This window comes from Sander vitreus, chromosome 24 (genome assembly GCF_031162955.1).
Source record: "Sander vitreus isolate 19-12246 chromosome 24, sanVit1, whole genome shotgun sequence".
NCBI classification, from domain to species: Eukaryota; Metazoa; Chordata; class Actinopteri; order Perciformes; family Percidae; genus Sander; species Sander vitreus.
In genome coordinates, this window is record NC_135878.1 from 12,587,360 (window position 1) to 12,603,660 (window position 16,301).

The following is a 16,301-nucleotide window of genomic DNA, read 5'->3' on the forward strand; positions in this document are numbered from 1 at the left end:
AGATCGACAAAGGTCAGTTCGAAAGATTTCCGTCTACTTCTACTGGATAGTCGCGTTGCGTTCAACGGATTCATTTGCAGAAAGACGGGCATCGGCCAGCTTTTTTTCGACGTGCGGCATTTTTTTTTTTTGCGGGCGCGCTAAAGTCGCTTGACGTCACCCATAGGAATAGAGTGGAGCGCGGCGCGACAGAAGCGTCGCACGGCCAGGTGGATCTGCACTGTTAGACTTCCTTTAAAGCACTACATATCCAAGATGGTTTCCACTTTAAAATCTACTACTACTGTGGTTTAACCTTGCAATGTTTTTTTTTCTAATCTAATATTCAAGGTCTAAGTTTAATGTCTAAGGTTCCGCACGGTAGATAACTGAAAACATGCACACACAATGTTTAGTGATATTAGGCCAGTAGCGTCTTAAAAAAAGACTTAGTAATGTGAAGGATTAGTGACGGCCTGAGGAATGCAGACAGTCATAAACCAGGATTATGTTTCACAACCCGGGTCTATAGAGAACAAACGAATAGTTGTCTCAATAAATAAATACAGGTATAAATGCAGAGATACGTCATTAACATATGGACACAGAAATAAAGGAATCACAAGAATTACCATGGCCTTCGAGGAAGACCCAGGACTAGGTGGAGGGATTATCTCTCTTACCTAACATATTCATAACATAATCTAACATATTTGTTTATTCATTTATTTATTAAGACTCAAGTCAATTTGACTCAATCATCAAATGGTGACTTTTTATTCCAAACAAAAGTCCTCACATCGAATAAAAACGGAGCTCTGAGTTCAGTAGAACCAACGTGCCATCACCGGGCCTGTTTCAAAGACTGCAGAGCAGGAATGATGGCGTCCAGGTGATTCACTCCTGAAAAAAAACACACACACACACACACGAATGGGGTCATCAAAGCTCTTCAAGAATTCTCAAAATATTCAAATTCTTTCTACAAAACTGAGTGCAGTCGCCCAGCCTCCCTCTTATTTCCAGCTGCTGCCCGGGGGACGGCTAACAGGAGCTACATTAGGCCAGCAATGACTACTGGGGGCTAACGTTTACGGTCAACTTTCCCTGCTGCGGAGCTTTGCCTCCAACGCGGCAAATGCATTTCTTTTTCAGGCAGGACAGACTAGCTGAAACCGTTCCCTGTCGCGGAAATAGTGCACTACATAGTGTAGTGGTGTCCGAATTCTCCGTGTGCCTTATCGCGAGTCTCACCGTGAGAAGTCAAGACAGCCAAAATCACAATGAACGTAGGCGTTTCATTTTGAAGTGTGCTATATTTTTGTAAAGAATCCGACTGCACTGTGGTCTTCCTGTACGCGATTACCTGCCTGGCTTGACGCATACGCTCGCGTAAAAAAATAAATAAATAGAGGAGACGCCAAAACTATCGCTGCAGCGCGCGGGCATACGCGGTGTGGCCAGAGATTGGATAGCATGGGCGCCAGAATAAAAATAGCTGCGCTATGCTGCTTACGCCTGCGGTGTGTTCCCGTTGTTTGTTTTTTTGGTTTGTTGACATGATGCTGGGCGCCTCCGTCACACAAACAACGGGCGCACCTCCTGACGCAAGTCACGCAACAACGTGTTCTCAGTGTTCCCTATATAGTTCACTATTTAATAAACACTACAGAGGGAACCGTGAGTGAGTGAGTATGAGGGAACGGTTTTAAACACAGCTTTTGAATGATTAAAGCGGAAGCCGCTTATGCGACATATACTTGTCCAATTACACGTTCACTGCAGCAGCCTGCCAGACTGCCGATCAGATCGCACAGTCATCTCTAGTAACCACGACTGGATTTGAAAATATAAGCCCAAGCCTACTTCTTATACGCTTAATATGTTGCTTTGTGTCCGCAAACCTTAACATGTGTAGTTCCTATGTCATATTTACCCAGAGTGTGTAAAATATCCGTGATGAGGGCGTGGAAAGCAGGGAAGAACTCGTGGTGTTGCTTCACTTTGACCAGGATCCTGGAAAACACGAGACAGACAGGACTGCTGTCAATGCTGTTGCACAACAACAACACGGGATGTTGCATACAACGTGTGTGAACCTGTCAACATCCGCCTCTCCCAGCAGCTGATGGAGCCCGGCAACGTGTTCAGTGGAGGAAACCAGCCTGGATACGCGGTTCACCAGCTCAGCCGGAGGAACCCTGCAGTCTGACACACGGCCACAAACTTATCAGCTGGACATGTTCGCTCCTGCTGAACCGCTGTCCAAATATCGAGTTAGTTGAACGAGAGCTTCAGTAGAAAACGGCACTTTAAAATGTAACTGTCAATTGTTTTTAGTGGTGCCTTCTGTGTTCAATTTCTTCGATAACGTAATGTTTGAAATTATTTCCTTTTAGTTTTCTCTTTTTTTTTTTTATTCAACAAGCAATGTGTTGCATTGTCGCAAAAATACTGAAAGCAGCAGAACGGAGTACACTTCTAATATCGGTTTATTTATCGCAAGTAATATCGTTATTGCCATATTCAACAACGGCATCGCATATTTTCCCTCACATCGTGCAGCTCTATTCTGCGATGTATTGCGGTTTCCCCCTATGAATATATCTGAAAAAATGAGGTGATCCTATATTTGGGGGGGGGGGGGGCTAGACTTTTAAACACCAATACACATCCACAACAGCAGGTGGCGCCAAATAGCAGTAAGCTGAATGTGCGCAGTACCTTATGTAACAGATTTTTAAACATTTAATGTAAGTAACTGGCAAACGATGCTTACTACTTTTTAAAGAGCACACGTTTATAACAAATGTACACATACACACAAAACATACAAAACGCTTTTATGCCGTTTGTATGCCGTTAGGGCTCCTGCACACTGCCTGTGTGGCGTGACCGTTTTTATTTCGCCTCCCATGTTAACAAGTTAGAGCTTGCACACTGCCTGCGTGACACGCACGTCTCGGGCCGAAAACGCGTGCATGCTAGAAATAGATAGCTAGATAGGATAGCAGCGCCGCGTCAGCCACGTTTCTGGTGTGCAAAGACATAGAAAACGCCACGCAACAGAAACATCACGCTCACGCAGCCAGTGTGCAGGAGGCCTTACGGTCATTCTCTACAGTATGTTGTTCTTTGTTGTCACCGTCTGTCTGTTCGATTGTCCGCGTTTCTCTCTGTTGACGCTGTACATATTGTCTGTCTGGTTCTCCATCTTTTCATCTGTTTTAACTCTAACTCTGCAATTTAAATACGTTTTTATGGCAAGGAAATGTTGAGGGTCAATTCCTGCATTCTGATACATTTTTAGGCCCCAATTTATGGTAAAAACGTCTATTTATGGCAAGAAAAAATCACAAAATTCTGGTGGCAGGTAACAATTCAAAATATATTGGAATATTATTATATTCAGTAGTCCAGTAAGAGGGCTTTCACATCTGGGACATGGGCCCAAAGTCCTGTTGTTCAATTAGCATTAACAGGGCTTCATGGTAACTTCCCCATTCATTAATTTTTTATGGAGCAGCCCTAGATACTAATCTGTATCGATTCTTTCCCCCGCCCCTACTTATATTCACCTAGCTGCAGGACATCTCGCAGGTTCCTCATGGTGTTGGTCATCTCTGCCAGCCGGGTGTAGACCTCGTTCATTCGTGGGAACACTCCGCTGAGGGAGCGGACGTCAAACAGCTTTTGGAAGTGAGACACCATGGAGCCCAGAGTGTAGCGAGTGGGACTCCGGAGCACCTGAAACACCACCAGGATGTTAGCTCTGTTAGCTACTTTAGTTTAGCAGTAAGCAATGGCTTCTCTCTCTCTCTCTGGGCTTTCTGTTGATCAGAATATCAAACATTTAGCTATTCCTTTGCCTTTTAATGTGATAAGTGTGCGTGTAATAACTGTATTTTATTTGCCATGTTGGAGGCAAAGCTCCGCACCAGGTAAACTTGACCGTAAACGTTAGCTCCCAGTAGTCATTGCTGACCTAATGTTAGCCGTCCCCCGGTAGTAGCCGGGAAGGCAGGGAGGCAGGGCGACGTTATTTTTATTTATTTTTTTTTAGAAAGAATTTGAATATTTTGAGAATTCATTTTGAATATTCTGGAAAATTTTTTAAATATTTTAGAAAAAATATAAAATATTTCAGAAATAAATGTGAAATATTTTTTGAAAAAGCTGATTATAGAAAAAAGTTGAAATATTTCCGAAAAAAGGTTGGAATATTTTAGAAAAAATATAAAATATTTCAGAAATAAATGTGAAATATTTTTTGAAAAAGCTGATTGTAGAAAAAAGTTGAAATATTTCCGAAAAAAGGTTGGAATATTTTAGAAAAAATATAAAATATTTCAGAAATAAATGTGAAATATTTTTTGAAAAAGCTGATTAAAAAAAAAAGTTGCAATATATTGTGATACGAGACTGGATATCGTCCAGGGCTGCAACTAACCAGGCTGTCCTCACAAACCTATACGTAAATATAGCTACGAAAAGTAATGCACGGTAATATGTATGTATTCCACATATTTATTACATCATGCCCCACATTAACTGCTGCTGTAAAAGAGCGCTGTCGTCAGCGTAGGTGAATGTTTGGGTCCTAAAACACGGGCTTTCAACCCAGATCAGCGTTTGCGTCCCCGGGTAAATGCAAGTATTTTGTTGGTGTCCTGGGAGTCTTTTAATCCAAACCCCGATCTTTTGTCTAAACCTTCGTTGGCGCATGGCAGCGCTCACTTTTTGTCGGCTTAACTCAACTGTGTTGTCAACTATAACGAAATAGGCAAATGGAAATCCGCCAACCATGATGCTATCCGTCCGTCACACATAACCTGGCTGAATAACATTAATTGGACTTTGAGAGTCCAGACTTAGAGAGGTCAAATAAAAAAAATAAAAATTGGCTGCTTTTGTGGGCTTTTTGGACAATCATTGGCGCAGTGCTGTACCTTCTCCTCACCAGACAAGGCGTTTTCCAGCATGGTGTCCACCAGCAACATCATGTCCTCCACCTTCAATGCTTCTACATCATTATGGCCACCGTCAGGAGGCTGCCAGGGCATCAGTCTGCCTTTCAGTTTACACAAACCCCTTTGCAGATCCTACACACATATACACACGCACAAAGCAATTTTACGCAGTTGCAGAAGTGGAGAAAACATCCTGCCAAAGCACATTATTCAGGATCGAGTTTCAGCAGTCTGATCAGTGAGAAACTACACAAAGCTCTCTCATATTTCCCATCAACCCCTGTGGTGGGTGTTTACCTTCAGGAGGTGGAGCTGCTGGGCCCAGTCCTCCAGTGTGGGGAGCAGAGTCTGAAACTCAGCCAGCGCCAAACCAACAGAGGAAGGTTTCTGTCGGTGCAGGCGTAATGGAGCGTTGGGATTGTTCACAACGGCACTGATCTCATCCAACAGCTGGAACAAATCAGGAAAAAACTGGCACTAAGTTATGTTTAAAGGGTAACCTAAAGTTTCTTCTTTCAACCTGGACCCTATCGTTTCCATGTTTTGGTGTCTAAGTGAATAATGGGAACAAAAATCTTTGAAACTGGTCCAGTATTAAGCAGGAACGCTGTGACCATCAGCTGCGAACCGGGCTGCAATGTAATCCTACAGGGCAAATGTTCACCATCAGTTTCCGTCCAGTGAAAGTGCCGTTTTTGCCACTGGCAGGCTACCATTATTTTTCTGACAACATTATGGAAAGGATCCCTACAGAGATAGACCTTTTTGTTATAGAGTAAAAATCCTCTTTGTTTGGCGAATAGTGATTTTGGGGCGGTTTAATGTTAACTTAGACACAAAAACATGGTAAAATAGAGTCCACGTTGAAAAAAAAAAAAAAAAAAACCCGTAGTTGCCCTTTGAGAGAGCAGATTTCAGGAAACAAGAACGTATTCAGACAGTATGCTTACATGGCGATAGTGGGCACACAAACCGATGTCCTCGCTGCTCCCAGTCGTGTTGTCTTCTTCAGGCAATCTGCAAAAATGGTTGGTCCTGTACATAAGTGCTGTGCTTCTGATTAGATCAATAATACCCAGGTACGGGTATAGACTTGGTCGGCATTACTGGGAACGCCCACTAAAACTTAATTTCCGTTTATGCTGTTGGGGGAAAACAAACCATTCTAATTAATGAGCGTAGACCTTGTTAGCAGATAATCTTTAATCTTGGTCGTATTTGTGGTTGTTTTTTTGCTTGGTACAATGCCAAAAAGTTGCTGTGTGGCGTTTCGGATTATATACTGCCGAATAGACAGAGGTATAACTAACATGCCAAGACATACTTGTCTTTAATATAGCTTTAATGAACGTGGGATAACAATAGACTGTTTGATGACCCCGGGATAACGTTACTCACAATACAGTCAGATTGAATCATCTCATCATGAGATAAGCTAACGGTTACCGTTAGCTGTCTCTTACCTTGAGACTCAATCAGGTAGCTAACTATCAGGAAACGATACCTCTGGCCATTCCGTTGGGTCGTTTGTCCAGTCACATATAATGTACAGACAATCCGACCCAATACGGCTCAGTTTTTTTTTATTTTTTATGTATCTACGTAAAAGTGCTTTTGAGTGGTCCATACTGGGTTAACGCTATGTTATCCGGTCAGGGGGAATGGAGTGTTTTCCCCCACAGGCCGCGGCCCCAGCTATGACGACTCACCGACCAAGTGTATGGGTATTATTGTTCGATGACCTGTGCCTGGGTCCACTTGTGAAGGTGGTCTTCAGTACGGTTTGCATCACTGCTGACTGGTGAAGTAAGTTATTACGTTTTTACAGTTTTAAATTTGACCGTGTGGCCTAAGCAATAAACAAACCGTTCTTTGTCATTTTGTGCTCTTTTATCCATTTATTTTTAAGTATCGGTTTAGGCACCGTGTCGGAAGACGCTAAACCCTTATCATGGGAGCTTCTACCTCGTGCTATTGGCTTTTTTGGCCAAACGGACGATTTTTGTGTTTTTAGATATCTTTAGAGTATTTGGCCTGCCCAGAGGAACACAGGCCTTTGCTTTTTAAAATCATGGACGTAGAAGTGGAAAATACAGAAAATACTTTGGATAAAGAACAACAATGGTGAAAAGTAAGAGCAGGGATTTAATAGCTTGGACCAACGACGAGGTGGAACCGTTACTGAAAGCTACGTTAGCCTACCTAGCCAATAAGAATGACTGACGTGCGTCATTATATCCAAAAGTCACCGTTTTGTGCTCATCCAGACTACAAAAGCAACCCCGGAGTTTCAAACCAAAACGGGGCAGCACAGTTTCCAAATGTCTCCGTTTTAAGGGGCTCAGAAACACCGGAGTAGTGTGGACACGAGGTGTAAACGGAACAAAAGATATTTGTTTTCAAACCAAAATGTAGTGTGTAGATGAAGCCTGATATGACAGCACACGCACTTGAACACACACCTCGTCTCCAGCTCTCGCTTCAGGCGCTCCACCTCCCTCTTATGCTCTTCTATTTGAGCTGCGCTTCCCTTCTGCTGTTCCTGGGAAGCCTTGGAAGAAATGTGAGAGCGTGACCTTCTGCTTTAGAGAGAAAATACTGCGAAAATGAGGAAACATTTGTCAGGTTACCTTGAGGATGGCTCTGAGAGATGGAGTAACATTCTTGATTTTTGTCTGATGGGTCATGCGAGATCCTCCTGGTTCTCCGTTGACAGATCTGGGGGTTAACATAAACCGCTTAGTTTCCTCTCCAGTATGAATAGACACTCCTCACGTCTGTACCAGCAAAAAGGCGTCGGGGAAAAAAAAGCCACCAAGACTTTGGATTTTTTTTTAAAGTAAAAAAAGATTACTTGTCATCTTTTACATTAAACCCAAAAATGAAAACCCACCGACAAAAATGTCGGAAAAGCATCAAACCATCGAAAAAACGGAGGAAAGCGTTGCCAAAAGAGCCAATGACAAAAGAGCGACAAAAACAGAAAAAAAGCGCTAAAAACATTTTAAAAAACGTTGGAAAAAATTGCACAAAGAAACACGTCGAAAAAAAACGCCAAAAACCTTGATTAATAAGTTTGTCGTTTCATTAAGAAAAATGAAAATAATTGATTAGTAGCAGCCCTAATCAAAGTGCTAATCAACAGGAGGCTGCGGTGCATCCGTTGTGTTCTTACCGCTGCTCTGCTGGGGAGTTCTGCCGACTCGCTGTGTTGCAGACGTGCTGGAGAGCCAATCGTTGCTCTTCTTCCTTGACGGTGAAATACAGTTTCCTCTGAAGCTGAACGACTTCCTCCCTCTGTTCAGACAGCTTCCGCTCCAGGACCCGACACCGTTCCTACACACGACAGATGCTTCTTAATAAGAGCACGATATTCAGCATTTGTTAATTTTTGGACTTATCCTGAGAAGCATTTATAATTTCTTTTTAAAAGCTCTGCAGCATCTTTAAACAAAACATGGGGGGGGGGGGAGCGTGGAAAAGTGTTGAAAGTGTTTAAAAAAGCACCCGAAAACACAAAAAAAAGGGGCGAAAGACGGCGAAATCATGAAAAAAAAAAAAAAAAAAAAAAGTTAAAAAAAACACTGAAAAAGGCGTTGAAAGAAGCATGGAAAAAAGCCTTAAAAAGTGTTGAAAAAAAAATAAAATCGAAAAAGGAAACCAATACGTCAAAGCATCCAAAGCGTTAAATACGTTCATCTGATGGAGTCATTTTTTTTATATATTAAAAAAAAAAAAAACAAGTCTAACTTCTATGATTGCAGCGTGTTAAATGCGAATATTTACTGTGATAAAGTGTGTGTGCGGTGTGCTGACGTGCCTGTGCCTCCTGGTTTTCCCGCTGCAGTTGTTGCGTGTGGCTGTGCTGCTGGACAGCCTTGGCGAGACAGCGGTCCTCCAGGTCCTGGACTCTGGTCCTCACCACGGCCAGCAGCGCCTCCAGCTCAGCAGCCCGCTCACACTGCTGAGCTGCTCCAAGAGTGTGCTCATGAGCCTCCTCTCTACACACACACGTTTTTTTTTTAGCCATTCGCTTTTTTCTGAGTTGTAGTTTAAAACTTTTACAGCCAACAATCTCGGGTTTTATTTGGGCTAGAGTCCATATATACAGTTAATGCATACAGGCAGGGAGAACTGAAGGCTCGATTAGCAATGATTAGCTCGCGGTTAGCTCCATTATAAAGATATGGAGCAGAGGAGACTGCCACGCGGAGAGGGGTAACAACCAGACTCTGATAAAAGGAGGAGGCTGACCACCTGGCGAACTGGTGCAATCAAAACAACCTAGAGCTCAACGCTCTGAAGACAGTGGAGTGGGTTGTGGACTTCAGGAAGAACTCCGCCCCACCTGCCCCCATCACCTTCTGTGGCTCCACAATTGACACTGTGGAGTCTTTCCGCTTCCTGGGAACTATCATCTCCCAGGACCTCAAGTGGGAGCCGAACATCAGCTCCCTTGTCAAGAAAGCACAACAGAGGATGTACTTCCTGCGGCAGCTGAAGAAATTCAACCTGCCAAAGACAATGATGGTGCACTTCTACACAGCCATCATCAAGCGCATCCTCACATCCTCCATCACTGCCAAGGACAAGGGGCAGACTGCGGCGTGTCATTCGGTCTGCAGAGAAGGCGATTGGCTGCAATCTGCCGCCGCTCCAGGACCTTTACGCCACCAGGACTCTGAAGCGTGCTGGAAAGATTGTGGCTGATCCCTCCCACTCCGGCAACAAACTCTTTGAGACACTCCCCTCTGGCAGGAGGCTGAGGTCCATCGGGACCAAAACCTCATGCCACAAGAACAGTTCCCCCCCCCATCCACCACTAGCTGTCACGCGCGCGGTGTGAGACTTCACGAGGGGGAGGCTGTTGGTCTGTGCTGTTAAAAAAATAAATAAAAAAAATTAAAAAATAAATAAATTATATTATGATGAGAAAAAGATTTACGTAATTCCGATTTTATCTACCTGGGGCGCGGCGCCCAAGTAGAACCTAAGTACGAGAAACACGGCAGATTGTCTTTAGATATGAGACGGTGTCACGCTTTAGTCTTTTCAGTCTTCTGGAGGACCTGGGGGTCGGGACCTCCAAGGGAGTTGCGAGATAATATCCGGGGGTCGCCAGATGGTTGGGGAGTAAATAATCAAAAATAATATGCAATATTTAGTTGAATGTTTGAACGTTAGCTTTTGTGATAAATGTTCTGTGTATGTCTAATGTCCCATACTTATTAAACAGAAAAACAGCAGTTCATATCTATGTTCTCATCCACGCATAAGAATATAGAGCAGTTTTGATAGAGTCTCACTAATGCTCCATGACATGTTTTATCTGTTAAGACAGTATATATTGAACTTTAGCTAAACTTAAGATGGGGAAAAAAAATATAAAAAATCAAAAAATAAATATCGAATCCTAATCCCAATTTCTGGCAGAAAAATTGCAATTAGATTCCCCCCTACCCCCCAAATGGTTCAGCCCTAATTAATTCCATTACAGACATCACAAGACTAAACTAAACAATATCTGACAAAGCATTTGCAACAAGACTGTACTCTTCCCCCGACAAACCCAGTAGCCTTATAGTATTTCTCTGCACTCAGCGATTGTTCTCTCCGGGAAACGGTGTGCAGAAACATGAGCACAACAGTCAGCTGGTTCCAGCCTCGGGCCGAGAGACTTCCAGCGGACAGCTGTGTCACTGTGAAATGGTCTGATGAGCTGAGATGACAGAAGGACAGGTGGTGGACACACACTGCAGATACATTATTAAGTAGTAACAGACACTGCAGGCACGTGTACGCTGTGAAAGACTCCGGTATCACTTCCATCTCAATCGTTCCACACATTCCAGGAGCACGACTTATCTCCATGCCTCGGCCTGGAATGAGATCGTGGACCTCTTTTTGTTTGGTTGTTGGATGAGACTACGGTGCAGCCCTGATGTTTAAATCTTATTCTGCTTTTAAACGTCACCATCTGACTGGATATACAGTGGGGAGAACAAGTATTTGATACACTGCCGATTTTGCAGGTTTTCCTACTTACAAAGCATGTAGAGGTCTGTAATTTTTATCATAGGTACTCTTCAACAACAACAAAAATCCAGAAAATCACATTGTGTGATTTTTAAATAATTAATTTGCATTTTATTGCATGACATAAGTATTTGATCACCTACCAACCAGTGAGAATTCTGGCTCTCACAGACCTTTTAGTTTTTCTTTAAGAAGCCCTCCTGTTCTCCACTCATTACTAGTATTAACTGCACCTGTTTTAACTCCTTACCTGTATAAAAGACACCTGTCCACACACTCAAACAGACTCCAACCTCTCCACAATGGCCAAGACCAGAGAGCTGTGTAAGGACATCAGGGATAAAATTGTAGACCTGCACAAAGCTGGGATGGGCTACAGGACAATAGGCAAGCACCTTGGTGAGAAGGCAACAACTGTTGGCGTAATTATAAGAAAATGGACGAAGTTCAAGATGACGGTCAATCTTCCTCGGTCTGGGGCTCCATGCAAGATCTCACCTCGTGGGGCATCAATGATCATGAGGAAGGTGAGGGATCAGCCCAGAACTACACGGAAGGACCTGGTCAATGACCTGAAGAGAGCTGGGACCACAGTCTCAAAGAGAACCATTAGTAACACACTACGCTGTCATGGATTAAAATCGGCAGCGCACGCAAGGTCCCCCTGCTCAAGCCAGCGCATGTCCAGCCTCGTCTGAAGTTTGCCAATGACCATCTGGATGATCCAGAGGAGGAATGGGAGAAGGTCATGTGGTCTGATGAACTCCACTCACCGTGTTTGGAGGAAGAAGGATGAGTACAACCCCAAGAACTCCATCCCAACCGTGAAGCATAGAGGTGGAAACATCATTCTTTGGGGATGCTTTTCTGCAAAGGGGACAGGACGACTGCACCGTATTGAGGGGAGGATGGATGGGGCCATGTATCGTGAGATCTTGGCCAACAACCTCCTTCCCTCAGTAAGAGCATTGAAGATGGGTCGTGGCTGGGTCTTCCAGCATGACAACGACCCGAAACACAGCCAGGCAACTAAGGAGTGGCTCCGTAAGAAGCATCTCAAGGTCCTGGAGTGGCCTAGCCAGTCTCCAGACCTGAACCCAATGGAAAATCTTTGGAGGGAGCTGAAAGTCCGTATTGCCCAGCGACAGCCCCGAAACCTGAAGGATCTTGAGAAGGTCTGTATGGAGGAGTGGGCCAAAATCCCTGCTGCAGTGTGTGCAAACCTGGTCAAGAACTACAGGAAGCGTATGATCTCTGTAATTGCAAACAAAAGGTTTCTGTACCAAATATTAAGTTCTGCTTTTCTGATGTATCAAATACTTATGTCATGCAATAAAATGCAAATCAATTACTTAAAAATCATACTATGTGATTTTCTGGATTTTTGTTTTATATTCCGTCACTCACAGTTTAAGAGTACCTATGATAAAAATTACAGACCTCTAAGTGCTTTGGAAGTGGGAAAACCTGCAAAATCGGCAGTGTATCAAATACTTGTTCTCCCCACTGTATCTCAAAATGACGTTGAGTCGTAAAACTTTGACCAGCTATTTGTGCTACTTAAAAACTGCTAACATGGTTAAAATGCTTTTCTCCTGGGACAAAGATCTAAATTTATAAAAAGGGTACGATCGTGGACAGTTGTGAGACAATGTCCACTGAGGAACAACACACCCAGACTACATTTAGTCGTTTTTGCATCTCTTTGTGATAGTTTTGTAGTCGTTTTGCATCTATTTTTTAGTAGTATTACATTTCTATTTGGTCGTTTTGTGTCTTGTTGTTGCCGCGTTACATCTATTTTTAGTTGTTTTTGCGCCTCCTTGTGGTGGTTTTGTGGTTGTTTTGTAGCTCTCTTACACCGGTTTTAAGACTTCTTGGGCCCTATTTTAACGATCTAGATAGATATATAGATAGATAGTTTTATTGTCATTGCATATCTCTACGCAACGAAATTAAGATGTCAATCACTCACTGCGCGCAAGTGAGTTTAGGGCTTGTACGAATCCACTTTTGCTAGTTTAACGGCGGAAAAAAGGGTCCGCGCGCCAGGCGCATGGTTCAAAGGGGTTGTTCTTATGTGTCTTAAGTAATCATAGGTGTGTTTTCGGGCGTAACGTGCAATAAACCAATCAGAGTGTCATCTCCCATTCCCTTTAAACGCCAGGCGCGTTTGTACCTTGGCGCATTGCTATTACAATGGCGGATTTGCTAAGCAGGAAGGAGAGAAGAAAGTGATCTGCTCGTGCGCTTAGTGAAAGCGCGCGAGCAGATCATATTATAATACTACTTCACGTTGTAATATTTGTAATCTTTTGCATGTTTGTGTGCTGCTGTGCGTCCCTGCATTGTACAGTAAATGGCGCGATCACTCTCCGCTGCCTCAAGATAGCAATACGCCAAGAATGGACACACCTCCCTGTAAGACCAGCACGCCCATGGGCGCACAGACTGGCGCAGGTGCATTTTGCTATTTAAACGACGTGGGCGCTGGGCGGTCTTAAACTAGCAGAGACACTTGCGTCGGGCTTTGCGCTGCGCGGCGCCGGGTGCAAGATAGGCCCCCCTTGTGTCTCTTGTGGTCATTTTTGGTCATTTGTAGTTGGTACTGTATGTGTCTGTTTTCAGTCATTTTGTGGTCATTTGTCTCTCTGATGTACAGTATGTTGCATCTTTGTGATTGGTTTGCACCTATTTTTGGTTATTTTGCCTTTTCGTAGTCATTTTGGGTCTCCTTGTGGTCGCTTTGCATCCATTTTTGGATGCTTTACGCTTCCAAGTTGTCGTTTTGCGTCTCTCTTTGTGGTCGTTTCACGTCGGTTTTAGAAATTTTGCATCTACTTGGTGTCATTTTGCATCTTATTGGGGTCTCCTTGTAGTTGCTGTGCATCTATTTTTAGACCTTTTGTTTCTGTGTGGTTGTTCTATGCCTGTTTTTAGTCATTTTGCAGTTTTTAATGCATCTCTTTTTAGTCATTTTGCGTCTGCTTGTAGTCGTTTCACATCTATTTTTTGTTGTTTCACGTGTCTTTGGGGTTGTTTTGTGTCTCTCTGTACTCAGTTTGTAGTCGTTCTGTATATGTTTGTGGCTATAAGTGTCGTTTGAGTTTTTTCAGTGTCAGAGCCCCTCTGTACGGTCATCCATCTGTGGGTTTGATTGTAAGACTCACTTGAGCTGGTTGTTGGACTTGACGAGCTCCTGGATCAGAGCCTGTCTTCTCTCCGAGTCTGTGAGCATCGTCTTTAGAGTCCTCCTGATCTCACCGGCCGACTTCCGGTCCAGCAAAATCAGATCTACGGACACACGGAGAGTCAGAGGCATCCTGTCCTTACACAGAGACAAAAATAAACTCCCATTCAGACTTCATGGTGTTACATTTTTTCTTCTTTTCCACTAAGAAACTAATGCGTAGAAGGCGTAGTAAAACAACTTCAGTCACTTAGCGGTACCCAGCGGTCAACAAATAAGAACCAAGACTGACAGCTCAACACAACGCCACTAGTTTTGATGTTATGAGTCTAGTTTTACTCTCAATATCAGTATATATCTATGCACAATTCATCAAAATGAAATCACATTTGGCTCCAACACTACTGAGGCGAACATGCTTCTTAACTTTTATTTTTTCCCCACAACTTACATACAATTGTATTTTCTACACAATGTAGCACTTGTAGACACATTACATTTAAAGAACGTGATTCATTTGATACTGAAAGAGAGCAGAAGGACTGACTCTTACCTGAAAGATTCTTGTTCTCTACAGGATCTGCAAAGTACACGGGCTTAAAACCGTGATGCTGCAGAAGTTTATTCACGTCGTCCCATTCTACCTGCTGTTCCTGCAACACGCACACAGAAACACACACTCAACGAGCAGACAAAAAAAATCACAGAGCAGTATAGTGCAGCTGCTGAACAGGTCTAAACTCTACCTGGAACTGCGTGGAAGTCCACACATAAACATAAAAAGTCCTATTTCTGGATTGCACAAAAGGTGCTGTCCTGTTGTCCATGTCCATCTTTCAAAATTAAAAGTCCTCGGCTGAAGCACAGCGAGTGCTCCTCGCTGGAATCATTACCTGAGTAACCAGAGATCAGGTTTCTGCACACAAGGCTTCAGCTGCCACTACTTACTGAAAGACGAGCTGTCCACACATGCCTCTATAGCCTCTGATGCTAAATAATAATAACGTTATTGTTTTGCTAATGTTGACTTACCTCTTCCATGGTTTCACACACTGCAGGAAATAAAACAGAGAGCAACACGTTAGTTCAGAGAGCTGCAGTAAGATCCGACTACGCTACAGTTTTTTAGCTTAATTCAGAGCCGAACTCCATTTAAAAATCAGACAATTGAAAGTAGCTGGGCTCTTGGTAACAACACATACCTCCAAATTAGGGGGGAAAAAAACAATTTAGGAATCTTGAGGTTATTCTGGTAAATTCGGCACACAAGTAACCAGCCAAGCGAGCCTTTTATTACCTAAAAACAACATTCATTATCACGCTCTATTCTAACGAATAGCAATGACAGCTAGATTTTAGTTTATTTAAACAAACGTTCTATTAATACAAGTTGACTTCAATATATATATCGCCAAGTTAACACTTTCAACTATAGCTGTAATAGTTGCGTTAGTTAGTAGTTTAGTTAGCTTCTGCAGCTAGCGTTACCATCAACTGTATCTGGAGTTAGTAACGTTAGTTCAGTTAGCTTCTGCAGCTAACGTTACCACTTCATATTAGCTGTGTATTTGTTACTTTTAGCGGATTTTGAGACGTCATCAAATAGCTACTATCGGTAGGCTACGTTCGATAAGTAGCCAACTGTTAGTGCTGCCGTTACCAGCTGCCGAGTGTTTTCCAGCAGATGGTTTAACCATAAACTGTATAAAAAGGTTAAATAAGGTTTTACCTGTTGGACTATTTACTCACGATACGCAGCTTCCGCCATTCAAACAAGGGCGCTGTGACCTAAACCAATAGAGAGGCGAAGTCCCTCCCCTTCCGGTGGACCGCCATGGGAGGGAGGGAGAGGGAGAGAGAGATCCCAGTAGCTTAAAGACATCACTCACAGCATACACATAGGCTACATCATAAACAGGATGATAACATAACACATCCACATGAATGATATGGACAATAACAGAAATGATACTAAATAAAAAAAATCCACATGAAGGGATGTATAAGCATGAGACGCTTGCAGTGACAGGGCAGGGACTGACCCTGTGATTCAGTATGCATGTATGGTAAGGTGCTCTATGAGAGTGTATGTCGTGGTGGTAGTGCAAATAAGTCCAATAGTGCAA

At 43.2% G+C, this 16,301-nt stretch overlaps 1 protein-coding gene across 3 annotated transcripts; it reads right to left on the reverse strand.

Moving 5' to 3' along the window:
* Positions 1 to 742: 742 nt before the first annotated feature.
* Positions 743 to 15,963, reverse strand: cep70 (centrosomal protein 70). Of its 3 annotated transcripts, none has more exons than XM_078243754.1 (15): positions 15,905 to 15,963; positions 15,208 to 15,227; positions 14,729 to 14,828; positions 14,156 to 14,279; positions 8,770 to 8,950; positions 8,125 to 8,285; positions 7,580 to 7,667; positions 7,412 to 7,500; positions 5,900 to 5,966; positions 5,247 to 5,399; positions 4,929 to 5,081; positions 3,558 to 3,726; positions 2,079 to 2,187; positions 1,916 to 1,995; positions 743 to 882 (listed from the first exon to the last, which is right to left on the reverse strand). In XM_078243754.1, exons 2-15 carry the CDS (start codon positions 15,214 to 15,216, stop codon positions 824 to 826), a joined length of 1,542 nt encoding a protein of 513 aa, XP_078099880.1. In that variant the 5' UTR covers positions 15,217 to 15,227; positions 15,905 to 15,963; the 3' UTR covers positions 743 to 823. The 3 variants fall into 3 exon arrangements, with proteins under 3 accessions (XP_078099880.1, XP_078099878.1, XP_078099879.1); XM_078243752.1 differs by having other exon boundaries at positions 7,400 to 7,500; XM_078243753.1 differs by lacking the exon at positions 15,905 to 15,963 and adding an exon at positions 15,378 to 15,454 and having other exon boundaries at positions 7,400 to 7,500.
* Positions 15,964 to 16,301: the final 338 nt, after the last annotated feature.

What these genes read in the sequence shown, in the direction of transcription:
- cep70 (XM_078243752.1), bottom strand. An exon ending in AGCAGCTCCACCTCCTGAAG is followed by an intron (nt 5,082 to 5,246) that starts GTAAACACCCAC and finishes ATATGTGTGTAG; the next exon opens with GATCTGCAAAGGGGTTTGTG. An exon ending in GGATATTTTACACACTCTGG is followed by an intron (nt 883 to 1,915) that starts GTAAATATGACA and finishes GTTTTTTTTCAG; the next exon opens with GAGTGAATCACCTGGACGCC.